Source organism: Schistocerca gregaria, chromosome 4 (genome assembly GCF_023897955.1).
Source record: "Schistocerca gregaria isolate iqSchGreg1 chromosome 4, iqSchGreg1.2, whole genome shotgun sequence".
Classification (NCBI taxonomy): domain Eukaryota; kingdom Metazoa; phylum Arthropoda; class Insecta; order Orthoptera; family Acrididae; genus Schistocerca; species Schistocerca gregaria.
The window spans coordinates 78,594,335-78,618,795 of NC_064923.1; the positions used below are offsets into that span (position 1 = coordinate 78,594,335).

Below are 24,461 nucleotides of genomic sequence, written 5' to 3' on the forward strand. Positions count from 1 at the left end.
TTCCACTCGGTGTTACGCACTGCAGCTTTCCCCTAATATAGAGAAGGAAGTTGACAGAAATTGATTACATAATGAGCGATAAACTTCTGAAGATTGTAACATCACTTAAATAGCTGCATATAATAGTCTAAAGTGATACCAAATGTGAAAATGCAAAGCAGGGAAAGCAAATACAAAACTTAAGTTTTGTAGATTGGGGTCTGGTAAACTGTAAAAAGCTAATGTCACCAATTACAGAGTAGCACTCACGCATTGGGAGTTCTTTTACAGTCAGCATGACAGCAGACACCAGATAAACTAAAGTGCCAAAGAAACTGGTATACACATGCATATTCAAATACAGGCAGTATATGGTGCCTATATAAAACAACAAGTACATGGCGCAGTTGTTAGATCAGTTATGCTTCTACAATGCCAGGTTATCAAGATTTAAGTAAGTTTGAATGTGGTGTTATAGTCGGCACACAAGTGATGGGGCACACCATCCCCAAGGCAGCGATGAAGTGGGAGTTTACCTGTACAATCATTTCACAAGTGTACTGTGACAGGTGACATGTACGTAAACATTCTGTCTGGTGGTGGTTAGTGTTTAACGTCCAGTCGACAATGAGGTCATTAGAGACGGAGCGCAAGCTCGGGTTAGGGAAGGTTTGGGAAGGAAATTGGCCGTGCCCTTTCAAAGGAACCATCCCGGCATTTGCCTGAAGCGATTTAGGGAAAGCACGGAAAACCTAAATCAGGATGGCCGGAGACGGGATTGAACCGTCGTCCTCCCGAATGCGAGTCCAGTGTGCTAACCACTGCGCCACCTCGCTCGGTAAACATTCTGTCTGATCACCTGCATCCATTCATGTCAATTGTGCACTCCGATCCAGAAGGACAATATGACACCCCACACATCCAGAATTGCTACAGAGTGGCTTCAGGAACACTCTTCTGAGTTTACACACTTCTGCTGGCCACCAAACTCCCCAGACATGAACATTGTTGAGCATATCTGGAATATCTTGCAACTTACTGTTCAGAAGAGATGTCCACCCTCTCATACACTTGCCGATTTATGGACAGCACTGCAAGATTCACGGCGCCAATTCCCTCCACCACTACTTCAGACATTAGTCAAGTCCCTGGCATGTTGTGTTGCGGTACTTCTGAATGTTCGTGGGCCCCCTACATGATATTAGGCAGGTATACAAGTTTCCTTGGCTCTTCAGCATAAATCAAAGATTTGGTGCTAGACTCACAAGCAATATGTACAGTCTATATGTAGAGAACTATAATCAGAATTTCTAGGACAAAAGGTGATAATGTTCTCGCAGAATCCTGTTGGATAAATTTACAGAGCTAGTAGTGAAGAAAGACGCATAAAGACCACAGCAATAACATAGGATAGCTGAGAGTGCATACTGTGACAAGTTTACAGTTATTTTGTCCCTGGCTTAATACATGCTTGAAATGATCGAGAAAGTGTCTCATAATGATTCAAATTAGCCTCTGGCATACCATGCAATGTGGCCTATGAAGTATATTTTTAGGTGTAGATGTATGTACTTGAATTCCATTTCTCTGGACATTCAAGTCCCTCCCTCTGCAATATGTGAACCATCAAGTTTTACTTCTTGTATGCCCATTTCTTCAATTTATCATAATGACTATTTTGCTGGAAATAAGTAGGTCTCCTCATATAACAATGCATCCTTATACCACAAACGGATTACGACACACAGAAACGCCCACTACAGCTAGTACATTAGCACGCTGTTAACAAAGCAAATAACTTCATGACAGTCTGTAACCGTGTGTGGCTTTTGTTCACTGAAGCAGTATTTTGTAATATCGAAATGGGGAAATTGCTTTTTCACAACAGTGCCATAATTCAATTTTTTTTCTTTCATTAAATAAAAGAAAACCATTATACATATGAAAGGTGCCAACTGCTGAAGGCGAATTAATTATCAGAAATAATCAAACACTGGAAACTCCAGGTAGGAATGTCAACTATGTAGGAAAAGACAGATTGCTACTTACTGTAAAGAAGACATATCAAGTCACAAACAGGCACAATTAAAAGACGCTCACATTTAGCTTTTGGCCATAAAAGACATACACAAATACACACGATTCACATACACAAGCATGCACACCTCATGGACACATGACTGCCAAGTCTAGCATCTCCGGCTGGAATACAGCCGGTCGTATTCCGGCCTGAGATGCTGGAGTTAGTGGGCATGTGTGCTTGAGGTGTGCTTGCTAGTGTGTGTGAATAGTGCAAGTGTAACTCTCTCTTACTGACGAAGGCTATGCCAAAATCTATATGTGAATGTCTTAATTGTGCCTGTCTGTGACTTGATGTGTCTTTTTTACGGCAAGTAGCAATCCATTTCTTCCTACATTGGTAATCAGGGATCATCATTATTTACACACAAGTAAAACAAATTAACTAATTTTTAATATTCTGTAATAACAACACAAAAATATGAATATTTTTAGGAAAATTGGCTTCACATAAGAGATCTAGATATGTGTGTCTGAGTAATTAGGAAATGGAGAATGCTATCAATGACATAATAACAGAAACAGAAAACAAACTACGAGTGAAATAGCTGAAAAGAAATGCTGTCAGCAGGTGGCCTATAGACCTTTTTGTATAGGCTGGCTTTGTTTCTGGCTTTACAAGTTACCACAAACAGTCTAACTTTGATACAGTGAAATGCATATGTCATCATATGTGAAGCTCTTATTTTATAAAGAACACTTGAAATGAGAAGATGGTATTGACCAAATGTCTTGTCCAACTGCAATGCAGCAGTAGAAATGTCTCTTTCCCCTTAAGTCCTCTGCCATATCTGCTAGTCTTCAATTTTTTTAATTTTATTTTTGTCATTTATGCATGACGGCCATCTGAAGTATACATAAAATGCACTAGAGGCACTATTACACATAACAGCCATACCAAGTATATGTCAAATGCACCTGAGATACTACAAGTTTCTCACTTCTAAAAATTGCAAATACAGTCTACTAAATAGGTTTGGCGTAGCATCGTCATTAACACACTTAGCTTTTCAAAAGAAGAATCTAAAACACCTTATCATGCAACCAGTCTTCCTAAATCTTAAACACCACATGCAATTAATGACATATATCTCAATGGGTCCAAGAGCACAATTTGGAGAAAGTACTAGCACATGAAGAAAGATGGGCATTTGTATAAAACTAGGCTAAAACACTATCTTTCAGAACCTCTGTTGATTATCTGGCAAAACACAGCCAAGGAGTACTGAGCATTTTTCCACTTGTCTTTCAATGATGTGGTTCCTCTGTACTCCCCCAGTTTTAATAAATGAAGGAACATCCGATTCCAAAAACTAGTTTCCCCAGCCCTTTAGGGATCACTTTGTATTTGTAAGGGACACAATTTTTTTCTATATTTTTTAGTTTAAAATCATTTAATGAGATTTTAATTACAAGACAAGTAATTTTAAAATAATACTATTTACAATTCAACTATAAACATTTCTTCAAGAATGGTGTCATTTGCCTTAAAAGAGCCTCACAGAAGGCTACCTCCAAGTACAAACTAAATAATAAGTAAGTTATACACTCCTGGAAATGGAAAAAAGAACACATTGACACCAGTGTGTCAGACCCACCATACTTGCTCCGGACACTGCGAGAGGGCTGTACAAGCAATGATCACACGCACGGCACAGCGGACACACCAGGAACCGCGGTGTTGGCCGTCGAATGGCGCTAGCTGCGCAGCAATTGTGCACCGCCGCCGCCAGTGTCAGCCAGTTTGCCGTGGCATACGGAGCTCCATCGCAGTCTTTAACACTGGTAGCATGCCGCGACAGCGTGGACGTGAACCGTATGTGCAGTTGACGAACTTTGAGCGAGGGCGTATAGTGAGCATGCGGGAGGCCGGGTGGACGTACCGCCGAATTGCTCAACACGTGGGGCGTAAGGTCTCCACAGTACATCGATGTTGTCGCCAGTGGTCGGCGGAAGGTGCACGTGCCCGTCGACCTGGGACCGGACCGCAGCGACGCACGGATGCACACCAAGACCGTAGGATCCTACGCAGTGCCGTAGGGGACCGCACCGCCACTTCCCAGCAAATTAGGGACACTGGTGCTCCTGGGGTATCAGCGAGGACCATTCGCAACCGTCTCCATGAAGCTGGGCTACGGTCCCGCACACTGTTAGGCCGTCTTCCGCTCACACCCAAACATCGTGCAGCCCGCCTCCAGTGGTGTCGCGACAGGCGTGAATGGAGGGACGAATGGAGACGTGTCGTCTTCAGTGATGAGAGTCACTTCTGCCTTGGTGCCAATGATGGTCGTATGCGTGTTTGGCGCCGTGCAGGTGAGCGCCACAATCAGGACTGCATACGACTGAGGCACACAGGGCCAACACCCGGCATCATGGTGTGGGGAGCGATCTCCTACACTGGCCGTACACCTCTGGTGATCGTCGAGGGGACACTGAATAGTGCACGGTACATCCAAACCGTCATCGAACCCATCGTTCTACCATTCCTAGACCGGCAAGGGAACTTGCTGTTCCAACAGGACAATGCACGTCCGCATGTATCCCGTGCCACCCAACGTGCTCTAGAAGGTGTAAGTCAACTACCCTGGCCAGCAAGATCTCCGGATCTGTCCCCCATTGAGCATGTTTGGGACTGGATGAAACGTCGTCTCACGCGGTCTGCACGTCCAGCACGAACGCTGGTCCAACTGAGGCACCAGGTGGAAATGGCATAGCAAGCCGTTCCACAGGACTACATCCAGCATCTCTACGATCGTCTCCATGGGAGAATAGCAGCCTGCATTGCTGCGAAAGGTGGATATACACTGTACTAGTACCGACATTGTGCATGCTCTGTTGCCTGTGTCTATGTGCCTGTGGTTCTGTCAGTATGATCATGTGATGTATCTGACCCCAGGAATGTGTCAATAAAGTTTCCCCTTCCTGGGACAATGAATTCACGGTGTTCTTATTTCAATTTCCAGGTGTGTAGTTTAATATGCTGTCAGTGGTAGTATTATTAGAGATGGAACTGGACAAGGATTACAGAAGAAACAGGTTTTGTCCTTTTCAATTCCCGCAGAAATTGACGAAAATAAGAGTAAACATAAGTTCGGACAGCCTGAAAGGGGTTTGAATCCTGTTCCCCTTATCACATGTCCACTGCCTTAACGACTGTGTCATTTCACTCCCGATATATGAAGCAAATGTGGCACAGTGATCATAAAAACAATCGAAACCATTCCTACAAGAACTAGTTACTGTCACTGCCAAGGCTTGTAATGAAAAATGTAATTCTGCAGCAGTTAGAAAATTTTTATTGCATCCAGTATGCATTCCGGTGGTTGATCATTGTCATCAGGTGGAGCAACTTTGATATGCAAGACACTGAAATTATTAGCATACTGTGGTATGAAGCAAGACAGATGAAGCTCTAATACCTATATGTCTCGTAAGGCAGATATACACTGCCCGATCACGTGGGATGTTGCAAACTTCCATCAATAATAACTTTGATATAATGCACCTACTGGCAGAAGGGTTATGTAGAACTGCTGTTATTTTCTGTACACATAAATGATCTGGCGAACAGGGTAAGCAACAATCTGCAGCTATTTGCTGATGATGTTGTGGTGTATGGGAAAGTGCTTGACACGTCAATTAAATATCTAGACATAACACTGCAAAGTAATACAAAGTGGAATGAGCACATAAGGACTGTGATTGGGAAAGGGAATGGTCAACTTTGGTTTATTGGGAGAATTTTAAGAAAGTGTGGTTCATCTGTAAAGCAGACCACATACAGGACACTTATGCAACCCACTGTTGAATACTGTTTGATTGTTTTGGTTCCGCACAAGCTCAGATTAAAGGAAGACATTGAAGTAGAGAGATTATGGCTCATAAGGAGGCACATAAACAGTCATTTCTCCTTCACTCTATTTGTGAGTGGAACAGAGGAGAAAATGGCTAATAATGGTACAGGTTACCCTCTGTCACACACCATACAGTGGCTTGTGGAGTTTGGATGTAGATGCAGACATTACATAAAAAAGTCCTGGACTGAACTCGTTTTAATAAGTATGTTAAATTGACCTGTTTTACACTGCATTTTTATCAAATACAAGCATTGGAACTAATCAAAATGCTAATACCAACAGTGGAATTTTTTGAGAATGAACAACATTTTTCATGAACTGGCTGGGACACTGCGTAACTGGTACTCAACAAATTAACTTGTCTGTAACAGTAAGCTAAATTAGTAGCAAAGTCACCAAACATTTTTTGTTTTTAATTTGTGTGTAATTTTAATGCAAAGAATCTTTCACATCCAGTCACTTGGACCTAATAAAAGTTGTATTACAGACAACACAGTAATCATTTTATTAACAAACACCATTGTTAGATTCTGCAAGATATTTGTGAAACTGTCCTTCATGGTGAGATGCAGTGAGCACTACTCTGGATATTAGCCACAAAGAATGCAACTGCGTGAATGCCACTATAAGTCACCATCGGACTAGGTGGTTGGGCACAGAAATTGTTTGACCAACAGTGAGGCATAACACTAGTTGTACAATCTAAAAGTCCTACAGTATTTAGTGTTATACTGTATATTAGAGCATTTTGCAATCTGCTACAAAGATTCCTCTCCTTCTCCCTAAAATTGACTAAAAACACTAAAAGAATATCTCACTATGCCTGTCAAATGATGTGGGACCCATTTTGCTGACATCTTGGGACAACTAGTATGTTTTTTTAGAACATATAGTCCCTCCTGTGAACTTTCGTAGTGTGTGCTGCTTAAATCGTTTATGTTATGTCGAAGTTACGTTGTTCTTAATCATAGTTTTAGGCAGTGGCCCATAAACAAAATTACCGCTAACCGAAATAAGTTGTCTGGTTGCAGATACCCTTGCGGAACTGAGCAATTAACTAGTTGCCATGGTGATGCAACGATTATGTTCAAAAGTGGTTCAAATAGCTCTGAGCACTATGGGTCATCAGTTGCAATGGGCAAATCAACCTCAAATGAGACCCTTAGAACATAAATGCAATTGATCATGTTCTAAAACATTTGGAACAGCAACTATATTTTCATTAATGATACTTAACTGTAGATGGCTTTAGTGAGTTTTAGGTACAAAGGTGCAACAATATCATAACCACTGAAAAATTGTTGGTTCTCTTTGACTTGGGTAACAGGTAGAACAGCATCAGCAATGTGTGCGCAGGTTCTAGTCAAAATTTCAGAAGGTATTTCATGTTCCTTCATTCCAAAAACAATAAAAATGTTGTGCACAACAGAAATGGCTGTCCTGCTTGCTTGTAGCTACAAATGACAAGGGACCAATCTTTGCCAGATGATGTGACTCCTCAACTCTTCCACATATCTGTACCTACCTACCTACCTACCTACCTTTTTTAAGGATCACTCTGCTACCAACTATGCTCTCATCCACACTGCAAAAGGCTAGTTCACATCAGAATAAACCTCATACACATATGATTTCTCATTAGAAGCAAATTTCAATATAGTATTCTCTGTTCAGATGCCAACTATAGAAAATCTATCTTGCCCCCCTCCAGCTCTTTACCTGTAACCTCTTCGAAATAATAAGCTGGCAGTTTGCTTACAACATTACAGAACATTAATGAAAGCAAAAAACAAGAAGGAAGACTAATGGTATGATATCTACAACTCCCATGTGAGAACATTTACAATGACAAATAAACATAGTAATACGTAAACCAATAAACAAAGTCATAATTGTCATTATTTAATTCAAATTCATTTCACTTCATCAAAAGAAACATAAAAATTTATTTCTCGATGTAGATGTAATACCCATTGCTAAAACGTTTTTATACACAAATTAATGTCTAATGACATTATAAAAAAAAATTGTTACACATTAAGGCCAACATACCGGATTACTAATAGCATAGAGTTTGGCATCGTTCGGAGAGCTGTCATTATTTTGTCAAATTTTTTACGAGCTACTTCTGTCATGTATTTCATATCATCATCACTAAGACTCACTTTCAATACATAGTTTGACATCCTTAGTGGCCTCTGTGTTAGAATTTCAGATAACTGTTCATAGTCTGCAATAAATAATAAGGCAAATTATACTGAATCTTATATGTCACCAATGTTAACATTTTTAGCTCAATTATTTGTCACAAAAAAATTAAAAAAAAATAAATAAAAATTCCATGAATACAGAGAGGAGGTGTAAAAAAATGCTCAAATTTGGAAGTGAATACACTTTTTTTGCTAACTTACAGGTTTCTTTTGCAGAGCTGTCACTGCTAATTCAGTTTTTAAAAAAGAATTGATTAATGGTTAAGTCCTACAGAAACTGTTAACAGTGCTGATTTTGGCTAATGATGTAGCATCAGATATCATCTCCATGAACAATTACAGGTTTATTTTGGAAGTTTACTTTAAAGGCAGGACAAATTTGTAAAGAAGAATGAATGGTTTTTTGGCAATCTTGCAAACACGAGGAAAATGGACAACACATTTTACTGGTGAATACAAAACAAAATATAAATACAGACAAAAACATATTACAATATATGGACAAAAAAATATTTAGTGAAATTCAAAGTTCAGAATCAGACTTCAGCTCATTTTTGCCATTGATTACCAAAAAAATAGACAAAAAATTCTATAATGAAATTTTAACTCTGCAGTGGAGTGTGTGCTGATATGAAACTTCCTGATGGATTAAAAATGTGTGCCAGACCGAGAGTCGAACTCAGGACCTTTGCCTTTCGCGGGCAAGTGCTCTACCATCTGAGCCACCCAAGCACGACTCACGACATGTCCTCACAGCTTCAATTCACCAGTACCTCGTCTCCTAACTAAGCCATGTCTCCGCAATATCCTTTCTTAGAGGGGTGCTAGTTCTGCAAGTTCGCAGGAGAGCTTCTCTCCTGCGAACTTGCAGAACTAGCACCCCTCTAAGAAAGGATATTGCGGAGACATGGCTTAGCCACAGCCTGGGGGATGTTTCCAGAATGAGAGCTTCTATGAAGTTTGGAAGGTAGGAGATGGGGTACTGGTGGAATTGAAGCTGTGAGGATGGGTCGTGAGTCGTGCTAGGGTAGCTCAGATGGTAGAGCACTTGCCCTGAAAGGCAAAGGTCCCGAGTTCAAGTCTCAGTCCGGTACACAGTTTTAACCTGCAGGAAGTTTTAAATAAATATTCTGCATAATTATGGATAGATGTGTCCATGCACAACAAATCAAGTGAAACTAAAATAATTCTACTAATGTCTAACAACATAGTACTTGTGTGTGTGTGTGTGTGTGTGTGTGTGTGTGTGTGTGTGTGTGGCACTGAAGGCAATACCCACTCTAAACATTATACAAAACAAACACACACACACACACACACACACACACACACACACACACACACTCAAGACAATGTGTGAAAATGAAATATGATAAATTGGTACAGGCCCTAACTGGTAGACACCCTATGGAAATCTCATCATAAAGCTGATCCAGAAAATATAAGACTGACACAGAATTGGCCTTCGTTAATCAACAGGCAAACTGTCCATCAGAGAAAATGTTGGAAACCATGATTTCGATGCACCAATCAATTTCTGTCACATGTCTGTGCATGCACATCTTCCACATGCCGTGTCATGAGTACTTTGCTGTGTCAATACATTTGAGTAAGTGGGAAAAGAAGATGTGTTTAGTGACCAGTTGAATACAACAAAAAGCAAAATTTGAGGAAAATCTGCACAACTGTTAGGACAAGAGTTTCAAGACTGGAAGTGTTTTGCCAAAACCTCCAGCAAAGTCTGCAGTGTAGAAATTTGTAGCAAAATTACACAAAACATGTAGTGAAAAAAACCGTAACTGTCAGAAAACATTGCTCCAGTCTTATTGTAAATATCTTCCAGGCCAGTTGTATTTTGTCCACCCTGTAGCTACAATCAAAAAGAAAAAGCACACATCAAACAACATAATCAGTGCAGTCATGCAATAAAGGGTAATAACGTGTGCTTGTAAACAGACACGGTCAAATAAGACTTTTTACAAATGTTTTAATCACTCTGAAAAATATCATGGTTGCCACTTTTTAGCTGCTGACAAAATCTTCATTTATACAACCACTTTCCGTTGACTGACCGTCATCAGGTTCTTAAAAGCATCTACAGCATCATATTAGGTGGATATAAAATCACTGATGTCAGATAATAAAATCATGAATCTGTCTCTGTTGTCACGTCGTAATATATTAGACGAATATAAAATCACTGATGTCGGATAATAGCATCATGAACTGTCACTATTGTCATGTTGTAATATAAATTACATTGTCAGTATATAAACAGTGCTACACAGGGCATTCTTTCATGTTACATCAGTAATCAGTGTATTGACTGCTAATGGGCAGACGAAAATTTTGCTCACAATAGAATGATGTTCACATTGTTTCACTTCACTTTCATTCAGTGTATCTATAATTTTTACAGCTCTCATTGTGCACAATTTTCTTACCACTTACTCTTTTCATTAATGAATGAACAAGTCACAATTCATTTTGTCTGTTCCAAATGGCATCAAAAATGCTATGAAAACATCAACACATTCGCTTGTTGTTTATAGACTACGTAAAATCAGCATACTAACGCTACAGCTCTTGATATAATTTATTGATTATAATGCAATTCAGGACAGAAACTGCACAAATCCACTGTGATGCGTAGCACATGCAGACATTTCCTACATAGAAAGTCAACTAATGGGTTAATTACTTCAGAAAACCAGTAGGGCAAAGTAAGATTGTAATGTATGGAGAAGTATAGATGAAACTTTTATACAGCAGTAGATGAAAAATGGCAGCCAGAGATGAAGTGTCGGGAAAAATACAGGGTGTATATAAAGTCCGGGAACACTTTCCATTATTTATTTCACAAGAACTAAACATTGTACAGATGTCATACATATTTCATTTTGAAGAGAACTCTGAAAGTTTATTTTACAAACATTTGATGTGCGAACCATGAGTGACCCAGCAGATGCCAATACAGTAATCCAATTCTTGCCATACCCATCCCAGAATGGCATCGCCGACTGTAGCAGTCACTTCCCATATTCTCTCCTGGAGCTCTGCTACATCACGTGGTAGAGGTGGTACATACACCAGATCTTTAATGTGTCCTCACAGAAAAGTCACATGGAGTGAGATCTGGTGATCAGGCAGGCCATTTCATGAAACAGCTGTCCCCTTCTGTAGCATGGCCGATCTATCGATGCGGCAGCTCTGTTTTCAGGTACCCATGAACTTCAAGATTTGAATGGTTTCATAGACAGTTTCTGTCGCAGGACTTTCCACACTGTCATTGGAGCCATTTCGAGTTCACGGTATGTACGATACACCGATTTCTTTGGACTTCTTACTAATGTCTCTCGTACTCGCTCCACATTCGCTTAACTCACACTGAGACATCCATTTCTCTTTGCCGAGCACAAGCAACCTTTCGTAACAAATTTGTTGTGCCAGTGATAAATGGCCTTTCTTGTTGGTGCCTTCTTACCATACTTGGTTCTAAACACCCGTTGAACAGCTGTAGCACACTTGTTTTTGTCGGAACTCCAATACACAGAAAGCTCTCTCCGCATCTGAAAATCGCCACTTGCCACATTTGCAACTAACACTGACTATCGGCAAATTACCAAACTACGCTGTGGCGGTATACATGAAAAACCTTTCACGGTTTCTCTTCATCAAAATGACTCATGTATGATACCTGTACAATGTTTGGTTCGTGTGCAATAAGTAATTAAAAGTGTTCCTGGACTTTATGTACACCCTGTAATGGAAAAATGGAAATGAAGTCGCATGCTTCTTTACAGAGCGTAGGGGAACGATGCGGGAGACCCGCACCGCTTTACTAGGCAAGGTCCTAGTAGAGGTGGTTTGCCATTGCCTTCCTTCGACTGTGATGAAGATGACACAACAACATCCAGTCATCTCGAGGCAGGAAAAATCCCTGACCCCGCTGGGAATCGAACCCGGAACCCCGTGCTCGGGAAGCGAGAATGCTACCGCGAGATCATGAGCAGCGGACGTACACCCTGTACATACTGCTTAATAAGTGAGAGCTGTTCAAGGTTGGTAAAGGCTGCAAAAGATGAGGTTTGCATTAAATGCTTGAAATTTTAGGTTACTGTAGGACCCAGTACAATATACTTGTATCTATCAGGAGAATGCCATTGCTCATCTTTTCAGGAAAGCTGGAAATAATAAGCATTAGTTTTTAATGGGATCTGCACAAAATGGACTAACAGACTCAAATCATGTACTATGGCTATCCATCCAATATCACATATGATATTTGCGTATAGTGTTTCACATATCAGCTACCTGCATCAGAATGGAGACGACATATCATTTATACACACTGGGAAGTCATATTATGAGATGATATAGCTAGTGATGTCGTGTTCAGGGAAATCATTCTGGATGATGACCCAGACAGCAGTAGGGTGAGTAAAACTTTAATCTGTTATCATGGAACTACATGGTACCAAATTAATCCCTTTGCCATTAACCTACAATGCACCCTGACTTGTTAATCATGCATTCAACTACAGCAAGCCATAAGACAGTATAACTGAGCCTCACAATGAAGACTGAATGTCCAACATTTCAACAACTACGGGAACTAGCAAAGATGGCAACATTTTCACAAGCACATCACTATTATAAGCATTGAAAACAGTATGTGGAAGCTTAACAACTTGAACAACCTATGGTACAATGAGGCTACATCAATTCACTATTTATGAAGCTGCATCCAAGCAGGCTATGTATACAAAAGCTTCTAAAACGTATGTCCCAACAATTTCAATACCCGGAACACATAAGCCAACAGCACACACTTGAAGCAATGCAACAACAATATCTGCAATTGACTGTGCTACTTGAACACTTTTTCTGAAATGGTTACTTTGAACCCTAATTTTCACAGATTCACTGTCATACTTGTCTGGAGGGCAAAGTGGGAGCCAGGACAACAACAGAAAAATTGTGACAAAATCCTGTTTGTTGATGGTGGGTTCCTGGAGTAGCGACGCATGATATTCTATGAGATGACAAAGCTTCATTTTGTTAGTGATTAGAGGATTATTATTACTGCCTTGAGGTAGAAATAGGGTAGCAATTCTAAAGTATTAATGCAGAACCAATTTACACTGGGAAAAAATTACAGCAATTCCCATTTTAGTGACCAGGCGCAAATCCGGCATTGTACAGCGTCTCGTCAACATTTCCGGGGTTCACTTTAAAGAAATTGTGTAAACAGCTGTTAATAACAATGTATATATTATGGCCTTTCCTGCCAACATCTCACTCATAATCTATTACAAACGGAAACATTTCTATACATCTTTCTTGCATTCACAGTGACAGATGTGCACCTGGTAGCCAAAATTGGAACTATTTTTTTCCCAATGTATATTGGTTCTACATTAATACATTAGAATGTCTACAATTTTTCGTTGCCACATGATAATTACAGCCCACAGTGAACCTTTGCGAGTAGCTGCACTTTAGTTATAACCACCTGGTACCTTAGTCCAACTTCTCAGAGGTGCAGCTGCTTCTTAGTTATAGGTAATAATGCTCATCCACATTGAGCTGATCTGGTGGATAAATTTTGTTCAGGCCAGGATACCCATAGTATGGACAGGTAAGTGTAGTTTCCAGACATAAATCTTATACAACACATTTGCGATGTACTGAAGTAGTGAACTGCACCCCTTCAAGTGCACACATGGCTCTTATTAGGAGCAAATGATTTGTCAACAGAGGTGTTGAAAAATTTCCCACAGAGCATGCCACATCACTGACGTCTATATAGCAGCTTGTCATTGCAGAAGACATTCTCTAGTTTGGGTACTTTATATTGATATGTGCAGCTTTAGTTACAGGACTTGTTACTGCTGCAGATATCACACAGGCTCTACTTTTATCTTCCACAAATATGTGATCTGAAACAACCACACTGTAATGAGAAGTCACTAGCAGCCTCAAGGTATGGCCAAGAACAGAGCATTCAGTGTCAGTTTTAAGACTGAAGACATGTCAAAAGATCAGACAAGCTTTTCAGTGAAGTCCTACACTAGTTCAATATGGGCACAATCTGCAACATTCAGGGCAACCCAAATCCTCCTTAAAATTTATGTGCATGCGCACGAGACCAGTGCTAAGAGAAATGACTTTATTTAGAACTTTCTCAGAATGCAAGAATTCTTCTTCTTCTGCAGTTCATGGACTAGACATTCTTGTCCACTACGTTGCAGCAAATTATGGGAATGCAAGGGGGCAGGGGCAGGGGCGGGGGGGGGGGGGGGGGGGGGGAGGTGAGTGGGTGAGAGAGAGAGAGAGAGAGAGAGAGAGAGAGAGAGAGAGAGAGAGAGAGAGAGAGAGAGAGAGAGAGAGGTAGGTAGGTAGGTAGGTAGGTAGGTTTCATGAATCTTAACCACAGATAATGCCATCTCGCACTTCAAAACAATTAATTGGGTATTTGTTCCTGCAAACGTCATGGTCTCCTATGTACACAATTGATCAGAAACTTAAACAAAACCCAGATTTGCATGCAAACAAAAGTTGCTCCACACTACATGGCAGTTTCCTTTGTAAAATGCAGTATTAATTCAATTCTCATTTGTGGGGCACCTCACTTGAAAAGGACCCAGAGATGGGAAGAGGGTGCTTATACCAGAGGATTACACCCAGTTTTGAACAGAGCGGGAGAGACTTCATCCATTGTAAATAACCAAGGGTTTGGGTTGACAGATCTCAATTTATTTTCGCTTTCAACTAAAACCACCCATTCCTCACTTTCAACAATGAAGATATCACATACTAGAAAACTACAGGGAACGTCTTAGAAGATGGCTGCCAATCTTTGGAAATAACACTGCTGTACGCAATCCACTGTAGTACAGGAAATTAGAAAATCAAGCTACTATATTATAGTTTCACTAATTTCAAACAATCTTATAGATGCCCCCTGCTGGCAGATGAGTACAATTCTGAAGGCTGAAGAGATTGGGATTTTACTGATTTAATAGGAAAGCTTCATAGTCAGTTACTGATGGAATCAAATGATGGAAAGCTTCTGTGCCAATGCTGCGGATGGTATTTGTTCTATTAGCCCCAGATGCCAATCTAGCAGAGGTACAGCTTCCAGCACTTTAAAATAAAATGACCAAAAGGAAGGAAGGCTTTCGTTTAATATCTTATTGACAACAAAGTCATTGGAGTTGAAATGCTACACCTGCTGAAAAGGGATGGAGAAGGAATTGGCCATACCTAACTACAGGAACAATAATGATCCCACGACTTGCCTGTAGTGATTTAGAGAAGGCACAAAACCTACACCACGAAGGTCATATAAGGATTTCTACTTCATTTCCCTCAATGGAAACCAAGAAAATTAACCACAGATGTATAGGATGATTCAACCAAGCTGTAAGTAACATGCACATCCTCATTAACACCATAGGAACATATGCAAAATTACAGTACGCAGGAGCTGCCTGCTTCCTTGCTACTTTAAAACTATCCATTAAAAGATTTATCAAGTTAGATATCCAAGAGATCAGTTCCACAAATATCTTCCTCACAAACTTTGCTGAACTATTAAAATGGAGAACAGTGAACTTAAAATATGACTGATGTACATGAAAACTTTAAAATTGGTATACAATGTTTCCTATGGTAAAAAATAAAACATTTATTTTCTATTCTTTCTTATAACCTCTGAAGCCTCAACTGTAACTGAATAGTTATGGTAAAAAGTCTACAAGGCAAAGTGTGAGAGTGTGTGTGTGTGTGTGTGTGTGTGTGTGTGTGTGTGTGTGTGTGTGTGTAAAAGGGGATTCTTAGGAATGACATGTTCCAAATGGTTCAAATGGCTCTGAGCACAATGGGACTTAACATCTGAGGTCATCAGTCCCCTAGAACATAGAACTACTTAAATCTAACTAACCTAAGGACATCACACACATCCATGTCCGAGGCAGGATTCGAACCTACGACCATAGCGGTTGTGCGGTTCCGGACTGAAGCACCTAGAACCGTTCGGCCACCGAGGCTGGCAACATGTTCCACTTCTGACAAAAGATGTTCATGACAAGTGAGTACGGAGGTTAGATAGATGTTAAGTGTAGAATGTCCCATTATGCATGCTCTCATCTAATGTCTGTGCAGAAGTCTTAAGTCACATAAGATCCGGACACTGGCAAGGTGCGATGGCAAATAACTCTCTTCCCTCACTGTAGCAGAATGCTTTGCATGTTGCAGCTTGTTGTTATAAGAACTGCCAGTCTCTCGATTGGTAGTGTCAGAGCAAGCCACATGTATATAATAGTCTGTCGTGAACTACAAAGTACAATGAGGTTTGTTAACCCATCATTGTAATTGAAGCTGTATAAGACAAACATTGCGCTTAAAATACTGAAGAGTTACCACTAACCCGTTTAGGTTATATAGTAACTTGGACAGATTAAAGCACACTTCCCACACATTGCAACAAGCTGAAGAAGTGTAACAGTAGGGTTCCATGTAACACCCCAGACCAAGAGAGAGGAGAGAGAGAGAGAGAGAGAGAGAGAGAGAGAGAGAGGGTTTTTTTTCCCTTTTCCATCCCCCCCCCCTCGAGCTGGTTATGTTGTTTACAGCAACAGAAAATACTGTGAAGAATATCTCCTGTGTTTCATAATTTGGCCTCCTCTGATTTAGTAGTGAAAAAAAGTGTGTAAGAATGGACTGAAAGAAGACTTGATGGGCTTCTACTAAGACCCCATTTACAAAGTTGGGTGAGAATATTATGCTTTGTGTGCCGTCATAATCCTTTACGCCAAAAAACATTCTTGTTAGTTGCAACCTTCAATGGCACTTCAAGTGCAACAACCTACAATGCTATGTATTATTAATCACAAACTAACTAGGGGGTGGGGGTGGCTGGGTGGGTGGGCGGGCGGGAGTTTCAGTACCTAAACAAGGCAGATTCACCACTTACGGACTTGCTTAGGGAGGTCCTTAGGGAAGGATATTTCGATTATCTCCCTTCAAGTGCAAGGGTACATCATCTATGAGCACATTTTGTTACAAAGACTGCATCTGATGGTGCCAGGCATGATGACACAGTATGATGAACTTGAGCCTGCTGTTAAATGCTACGTCAAACAGTATCGGGGCACTGCAAGCTCTAGTATGTAGGAACCCTATTTTAGCATGTTATAACAGCAGTTCTGGGTAATATGCTAGTGATGACATCCCGTCAAGACTATAGTTGAAGCATGCTACTGCATTCCCAAACTCTTTGAATAAAATTCAGTATAAGCTTTCAGAGACTAGGCTAAAAAGCAAATGTGTAGTAATCCACGAGATACATTAATATCACCTCTACCAACTAGCATCATCAAAGAATCCACAAAAGAATCTTTAAATAATAAGTAAACATATGGTAAAGGAATGCAATGCGAAAAATATTCAGTTCAAGCCCAAATACTGTAAACAGTCACATTATAGCACCATTTGATTGCAGCAGTACAAACCAGGTATTTTTCCATGGATTTAAGAGTGTTTCACAGAATTACAGCTTCCCAATAGTTGCTGTCCATTGTTCTCAGATTATGCATAATGTTTAGTGACCCATTAGTGTGACGACTCTACATCACCTGTGTGATTTGTTTTTGACATAACCGTATTCCAATACGCATATTAGTAACATTCAAGAGTAGTAGAGTAGTGCTCTTTTTGACTAATTACCTCTTGCTGTTGATTTCCACCTCATTACAAAGATATTACTAAAGATAAACCTTAGAATTCAAGAAGAACTGCACCAGTATTCCAAGAAAACGTTTGCGTTGTCATACTAGTTATCTAGGGGAAGTCAGAGAATATAAACTGTGCAGATGGTCACCAACTTCAACAGCAATTGGATGAGCTATTAAGATACAAAGAACCCAAATGCTATAGGCTTTTTTGTGCCCTATCCTCTTCTGACGAAATGCAGTAAAACAGGAACACCAAAAGTTTGTAAGGCATGGGATTTGAGTGCAGTGCTGATATTAGTCTCCATATTACACCTCTCGTCAAACTCACTGTCCTGTCCAAGTAACCACATGATCTTGACATTTCAGATGATTGTTCCATCCTTTAGTTCACATCAAATGTTTTTCTCAAATCTACAACAATAAGAATCAAATGGCACCGTTTTTACCGTGTGTTCCTACAGTGTGCAAGTTTCATGCATACTTTAAAAGAGTGAACTCCAAATCACACGGATAATTGGAAATACAATGTAGTTTTAAGAGTAGTATTGTAAATCTTCAGTTATAACTGCCTCTGGATGGAGTGGCATGTAGCACAAGTACTGATAACACAACATGGCACTGATCCATAACACCATCATAATTGCTAATTCCATCATAATTTAAGTTATTTATTGTCTGAACTAAAAATATCCATACATATACCAACAACTAAGCGATATGTCATTATTTAGTGGCAGTTAGCTAATTCTTGGTCCTCTCACGTGAAATAGCATTCTAGTATGACTATAGAAAATAATGTCTATCAATACAAGAAAACATTGTACCAAACAGGGGCAAGAGCAAATAACTTATTTTTAACTGAAAATCCTAGTTCCTTTTTAAATTTACGATATTTCTTTATTTTTGGAAGGCCATCACTACTACTGTTCCGTTTACACTGTAGTAGTGCTGGGCCACCAGAAAGAAGTTAGGCACTAATAAGTTTGCAGTTGTAAGTTTCAACACAAAATGTGTGAACTGATGCTTATTTGCTGAATCAGGCAACATTCAGCACTGCTGTTATGTTTCTACAGTGTAACTGCTAATATACATTTGCAGTGATTAAATATAAGTTCTCTTTTCCGGGAAGTTAAGTATATATAAATAACAAAGTATCATACCTAAGAACCAATATGACTTTACTTGGGATATTTCTAAAAATTGTTAGCATATGATCTTCAATAATAGCAATTTCTCTGCGTATTCTTTCTCTCTCTTCCTTAGGCAGTTTGTAGAACTTTTTGGCTGACAGTTGTCCACCTCGTTTATCATAGAATAAACTGAAAACATCCTTCTCTTTAGATTTTGGTTGAGAAATTGGGCGCTGGGCTACTGCGATACAGAACAGACGGTAATTATCTGTAAGGGACAACAAAAACCATAGCCAGAATCACTTGAAATATTTATAGAAATTTTTTTCTATATGAAAACCGCTATTATTGGAGCATTGTAAGTATATGGTGCGACAAGGCAATTTGTATAGAAAAAAAAAATAAAGAAAATTTTATGAAAATGGCACAATAAGTGCAGGATTACATTTTTAATTAATGTTTGATGACTAACAGACTATTTGCTGTTAATTAATATCTGGAGTATTCTTGTCAATATATACACCTGTCTAAACTCCAAAAATTGAACGAACTGTGTCTATAACTTCATTTCTCTTACATAACATAAGTGACAATATTAAGTGAAGGGAAGTTGCTACTCACCATATAGCAGGCAACGGCCTTCTCCAACAACACACACACACACACACACACACACACACACACACACACACACACACACACACACACACATATGACAACTGAAAGCAGACTGCTAGTGGCAGCACCAGTGCACCTGCGCAACGACAGCACCAGTGCACCTGCACAACGAGAGCACCAGTGCACCTGCGCAATTCAGCAGGCAACTTTCCTTGCAATACATCCTGCGTTCCCATAACCCTCCTGTCCTCAACCTTCATTAATCACTGTCCTCACCCACCCAGCCCCTTCCCTGCTCCCATTCCAGCACTACACAGCCGTCATTCCACTACCACACCCAGTCTTTCTCTCCTTTTTCACTCCTCCACCCACCTTCTCACATCTCCCCTGCCATCCGCCTAACCTGCAGCACTTCACTGTCCACCATCCCCACCATACTATCCCTCCTCCTCCTCCTCCTCCCTGTCTCAGCCTCCTCCTTACCCCCACCCAGTTGCCACTCCCATCATGCACTGGTGCTGCTGCTTGCAGTGTGGTTTCAGATGGTGAGTAGCAACTTTCCTTCTCATAATATTGTTACATTCCATCCTGGATTTTCCACTGATAATATAAGTGAGTATTTTTTTCCGTCAAAGCCTAAATGAGATTTTAGGTCATCTATAACTTATTTAATAAAATCTTTCAGCACACTGAAGAAAAGAAAAGATCACGAGAGCCAGATGCTCATCACAGTTAAGAGAATGTAGCCATACACAAACAAAAAATAAAGTAGAAAACACACACACACACACACACACACACACACACACACACACACACACACAGAGAGAGAGAGAGAGAGAGAGAGAGAGAGAGAGAGAGAGAGAAGCATTACACTGCTTACATTAAGAAAAGAAATACTTTACTAACATTAATAGTGCACTGTGGAGGGCAGGCAGTTGACTTTGCAGGCAATAATATGTACGACCAAAACCAAAACAGATTTTGATTAGTAGGAGATGCCTGACAAATATGAAGCGAAACTACATAGAAATTCAGATGTGTATACAAATATGATCAAACAAATACAGTAATACAAAAGAAGGTAATGCCAGCAAACACTGTGGAATGCTTTAGAAGGGAAAGGGCAAACAATGGAAAAAGTTACAAAAGTAGAATACGCAGCAAAGGAAGGTCACTGCAGCATGAGGCCATGAAATGAGTAGGGATGGTGACAAAACAAAACAGGATACACAAAAAACCAGTTAAAGAGAATACCAAGGAAGGAGTTACACAGAAGAGAATAGGAAAGATCAAAATAAGAAAGTATAAAAAATTCGAAAACAATATGAAAAATGTAATACAGCAATGAAGGAGAGGGAAGAAATGACAAATGCAAAATAGAAAAGATGGCATGGTAAGGGTAGGACAATAAAGACAGAATGAAGAAATTAAATCGACGGGAATGAGACTACCAAGTAAATTGTGGAATTGTGGAAAGTGTGCAAGAGTGTAAAGAAGTGGCAGAAACAATAACGCAGCAGAGTCTTCTCTTTTATGATAAGAAGTTCAGTGTTATGGCTAACTCAGTCAGGACAGAATTGTCAAATAAAGAAGAAATTTGAAAGCAAGCATCATTCTACATCATTGATGTCAAAAGCAGAAATCAGCAAGGGAGTTTCAATGGCATCAGTCTCTGGGAAATGTAGATGTCACAGAGAAACATTTCAGCTTGTGCTTGACATTTTATGAAGACAGTGCATATAAAACTAGTGTATACAAAACTAGGGGATATCAGAAAGTTATAGGCAAGAATGAGGAGGTACTAAACCATTCGGGATGTCTCCGTCTTATCTGCATGTGTCTAAATCTAAAAACTAAACTCCGTCTGAACAGGGCACAAAAGCCCAATGGTACTGACCGGCTGCCGTGTCATCCTCAGCCCACAGGAGTCACTCGATGTGGACATGAAGGGGTATGTGGTCAGCACACCACTCTCCCAGCCATATGTCAGTTTACGAGACAGGAGACACTACTTCTCAATCAAGTAGCTCCTCAGTTTGCCTAACAAGGCTGAGTGCAGCCCGCTCGGCAGACCCAATGGTCACCCATCCAAGTGCTAGCCCAGTCCGACAGAACCTAACCTCAGTGATCAGACAGAAACTGGTGTTACCACTGTGAGAAAGCAGTTGGCATCTGCATGTGTCTAGCAAATCATAAAGCTGCACTCTCAGTTTTGACTTTATCCAAAAGAACAACACAGGTGTGTTTCAATGATTCTATGCAATCTGTAGGAAGCTAAACGGTGGCAAGCAAGGAAGCTGCTGAGTGCAGCCCGCTCGGCAGACCCAATGGTCACCCATCCAAGTGCTAGCCCAGTCCGACAGAACCTAACCTCAGTGATCAGACAGAAACTGGTGTTACCACTGTGAGAAAGCAGTTGGCATCTGCATGTGTCTAGCAAATCATAAAGCTGCACTCTCAGTTTTGACTTTATCCAAAAGAACAACACAGGTGTGTTTCAATGATTCTATGCCATCTGTAGGAAGCTAAACGGTGGCAAGCAAGGAACAGTCTCTCTCTCTCTCTCTCTCTCTCTCTCTCTCTCTCTTTCTTTCTTTCTTTTTTTTTTTTTTTTTTTTTCCAAAAGCCACACATTCCTCTTGCTAGGGCTGGGCAATGAATTTGGTTAACTGGTGAATAGGCTGCTGATTTTGAGTTGTGTGTTACCCTTGTTTTTAACCAATTTTATCATACAAAGCAAATAAGCTGTTTATTGGATGAAAGGCAGTGTGGGAGATATTGGAAGCTGAGTGTTTTAATTAGCTTTACACGTCATACAGAGAAAATGATAGACTGATGTTTATACAGTTTAATAAAACCTTCTTGTAAAATTACTTTATGTGAGAATAAGACTGTTACACTTATAATCAGCTTGGCAGAGGGTTCATCGAACCACAATCATACTACCTCTCTACCATTCCACTCCCTAACAGCGCGCGGGAAAAACAACCTCTCTACCATTCCACTCCCTAACAGCGCGCAGGAAAAACAAACACCTAAACCTTTCGGTTCGAGTTCTGATTTCTCTTATTTTATTTTGATGATCATTCCTACCTATGTAGGTTGGGCTCAACAAAATATTTTCGCATTGGGAAGAGAAAGTTGGTGACTGAAATTTCGTAAATAGATCTCGCCGTGACGAAAAACGTCTTTGCTGTAATGACTTCCATCCCAATTCGCGTATCATATCTGCCACACTCTCTCCCCCATTACGTGATAATACAAAACGAGCTGCCCTTTTTTGCACCCTTTCGATGTCCTCCGTCAATCCCACCTGGTAAGGATCCCACACCGTGCACCAATATTCTAACAGAGGACGAACGACTGTAGTGTAAGCTGTCTCTTTAGTGGACTTGTTGCATCTTCTAAGTGTCCTGCCAATGAAACGCAACCTTTGGCTCGCCTTCCCGACAATATTATCTATGTGGTCTTTCAAACTGAAGTTGTTCGTAATTTTAACACCCAGGTACTTAGTTGAACTGACAGCCTTGAGAATTGTACTATTTATTGAGTAGTCGAATTCCAATGGATTTCTTTTGGAACTCTTGTGGGTCGCCTCATATTTTTCGTTATTTAGTGACAACTGCCACCTGCCACACCATACAGCAATCTTTTCTAAATCGCTTTGCAACTGATACTGGTCTTCGGATGACCTTACTAGACGGTAAATTACAGCATCATCTGCGAACAACCTAAGAGAACTGCTCAGATTGTCACCCAGGTCATTTATAAAGATCAGGAACAGCAGAGGTCCCAGGACGCTTCCCTGGGTAACACCTGATATCACTTCAGTTTTACTCGATGATTTGCCATCTATTACTACGAACTGCGACCTTCCTGATAAGAAATCAGGAATCCAGTCGCACAACTGAGATGATACCCCATAGGCCCGCAGCTTGATTAGAAGTCACTTGTGAGGAACGGTGTCAAAAGCTTTCCGGATCTAGAAATACAGAATCAACTTGAGATCCCCTGTCGATAGTGGCCATTACATTTTTCTAATGTTCTTACAGTGAACTGAATGATGCACCATCCATAGTTTTGAGCTTCACTCAACAACAGAGTGCTTCACCAAGCAAAGACATTCTTGATTAACAGTGTATTGCTCTTCACTATCAAACAAAGTAGAATTGAAGTCTGTGTTGCTCAGATACATTGGCAGAAACACTGAAGTTCATTTCACTTATGCTATTTGCAAAATATTTACAAGGGTTTGTATTAAACGAAGGAGAATGTCATCAAATTCATGAAAAGCAGCAGAACTAATTGAAAACTTTCTGGAATAAAAATAAACAGCATAGCTCCATTTTAAAATGAATTTGGTAAATGCATCTCAGTCATTAATAAAGTTACAAAAACACACTAGTCATTATATTTTATGCCTATTGTAACTACTCATTAAAGTGACAATATTTTTATCAATATCTTTCACATAATGAAAAGTGTCTATAGTGAAAGTGATTGCTCATCTTTTAATTAAGATTTGAGAAAGCAACACCACCTTGAGACAATGTTAGGGCTGTTTGAGTTCTGTCACTGCCTTTCAACTGGAAGAAGTTGGAGATTGATTGAAGCAGCATGAAACTTCTGCTTTCAGGAAAACCACTACATAACTAGTTCTACCTCAGACTGTAATGGTCACATGAATCCTGTTGCTAGGGTGCTAATTCAATCTGTTCTATAACAATAGATTGTTCAGTGGCACAGCAGACAAATTACAAATGTGATGATCTGTGGGGTCACTGTATACAACATGTGATCCTGAAGGCAATCCCAACAGTAACTGCTACGTTACAGTGGCTTCAA

General features: G+C 40.1%; 1 protein-coding gene across 1 annotated transcript in view; it reads right to left on the minus strand.

Moving 5' to 3' along the window:
• LOC126267138 (uncharacterized aarF domain-containing protein kinase 5-like) overlaps positions 1–24,461 on the minus strand; it is a 156,113-nt gene that overhangs the window by 12,466 nt on the left and 119,186 nt on the right. The window contains exon 9 of the mRNA XM_049972062.1: positions 7,968–8,145. Coding sequence (XP_049828019.1) covers positions 7,968–8,145 — 178 coding nt within the window. The remainder of the gene's footprint in view (positions 1–7,967; positions 8,146–24,461) is intronic.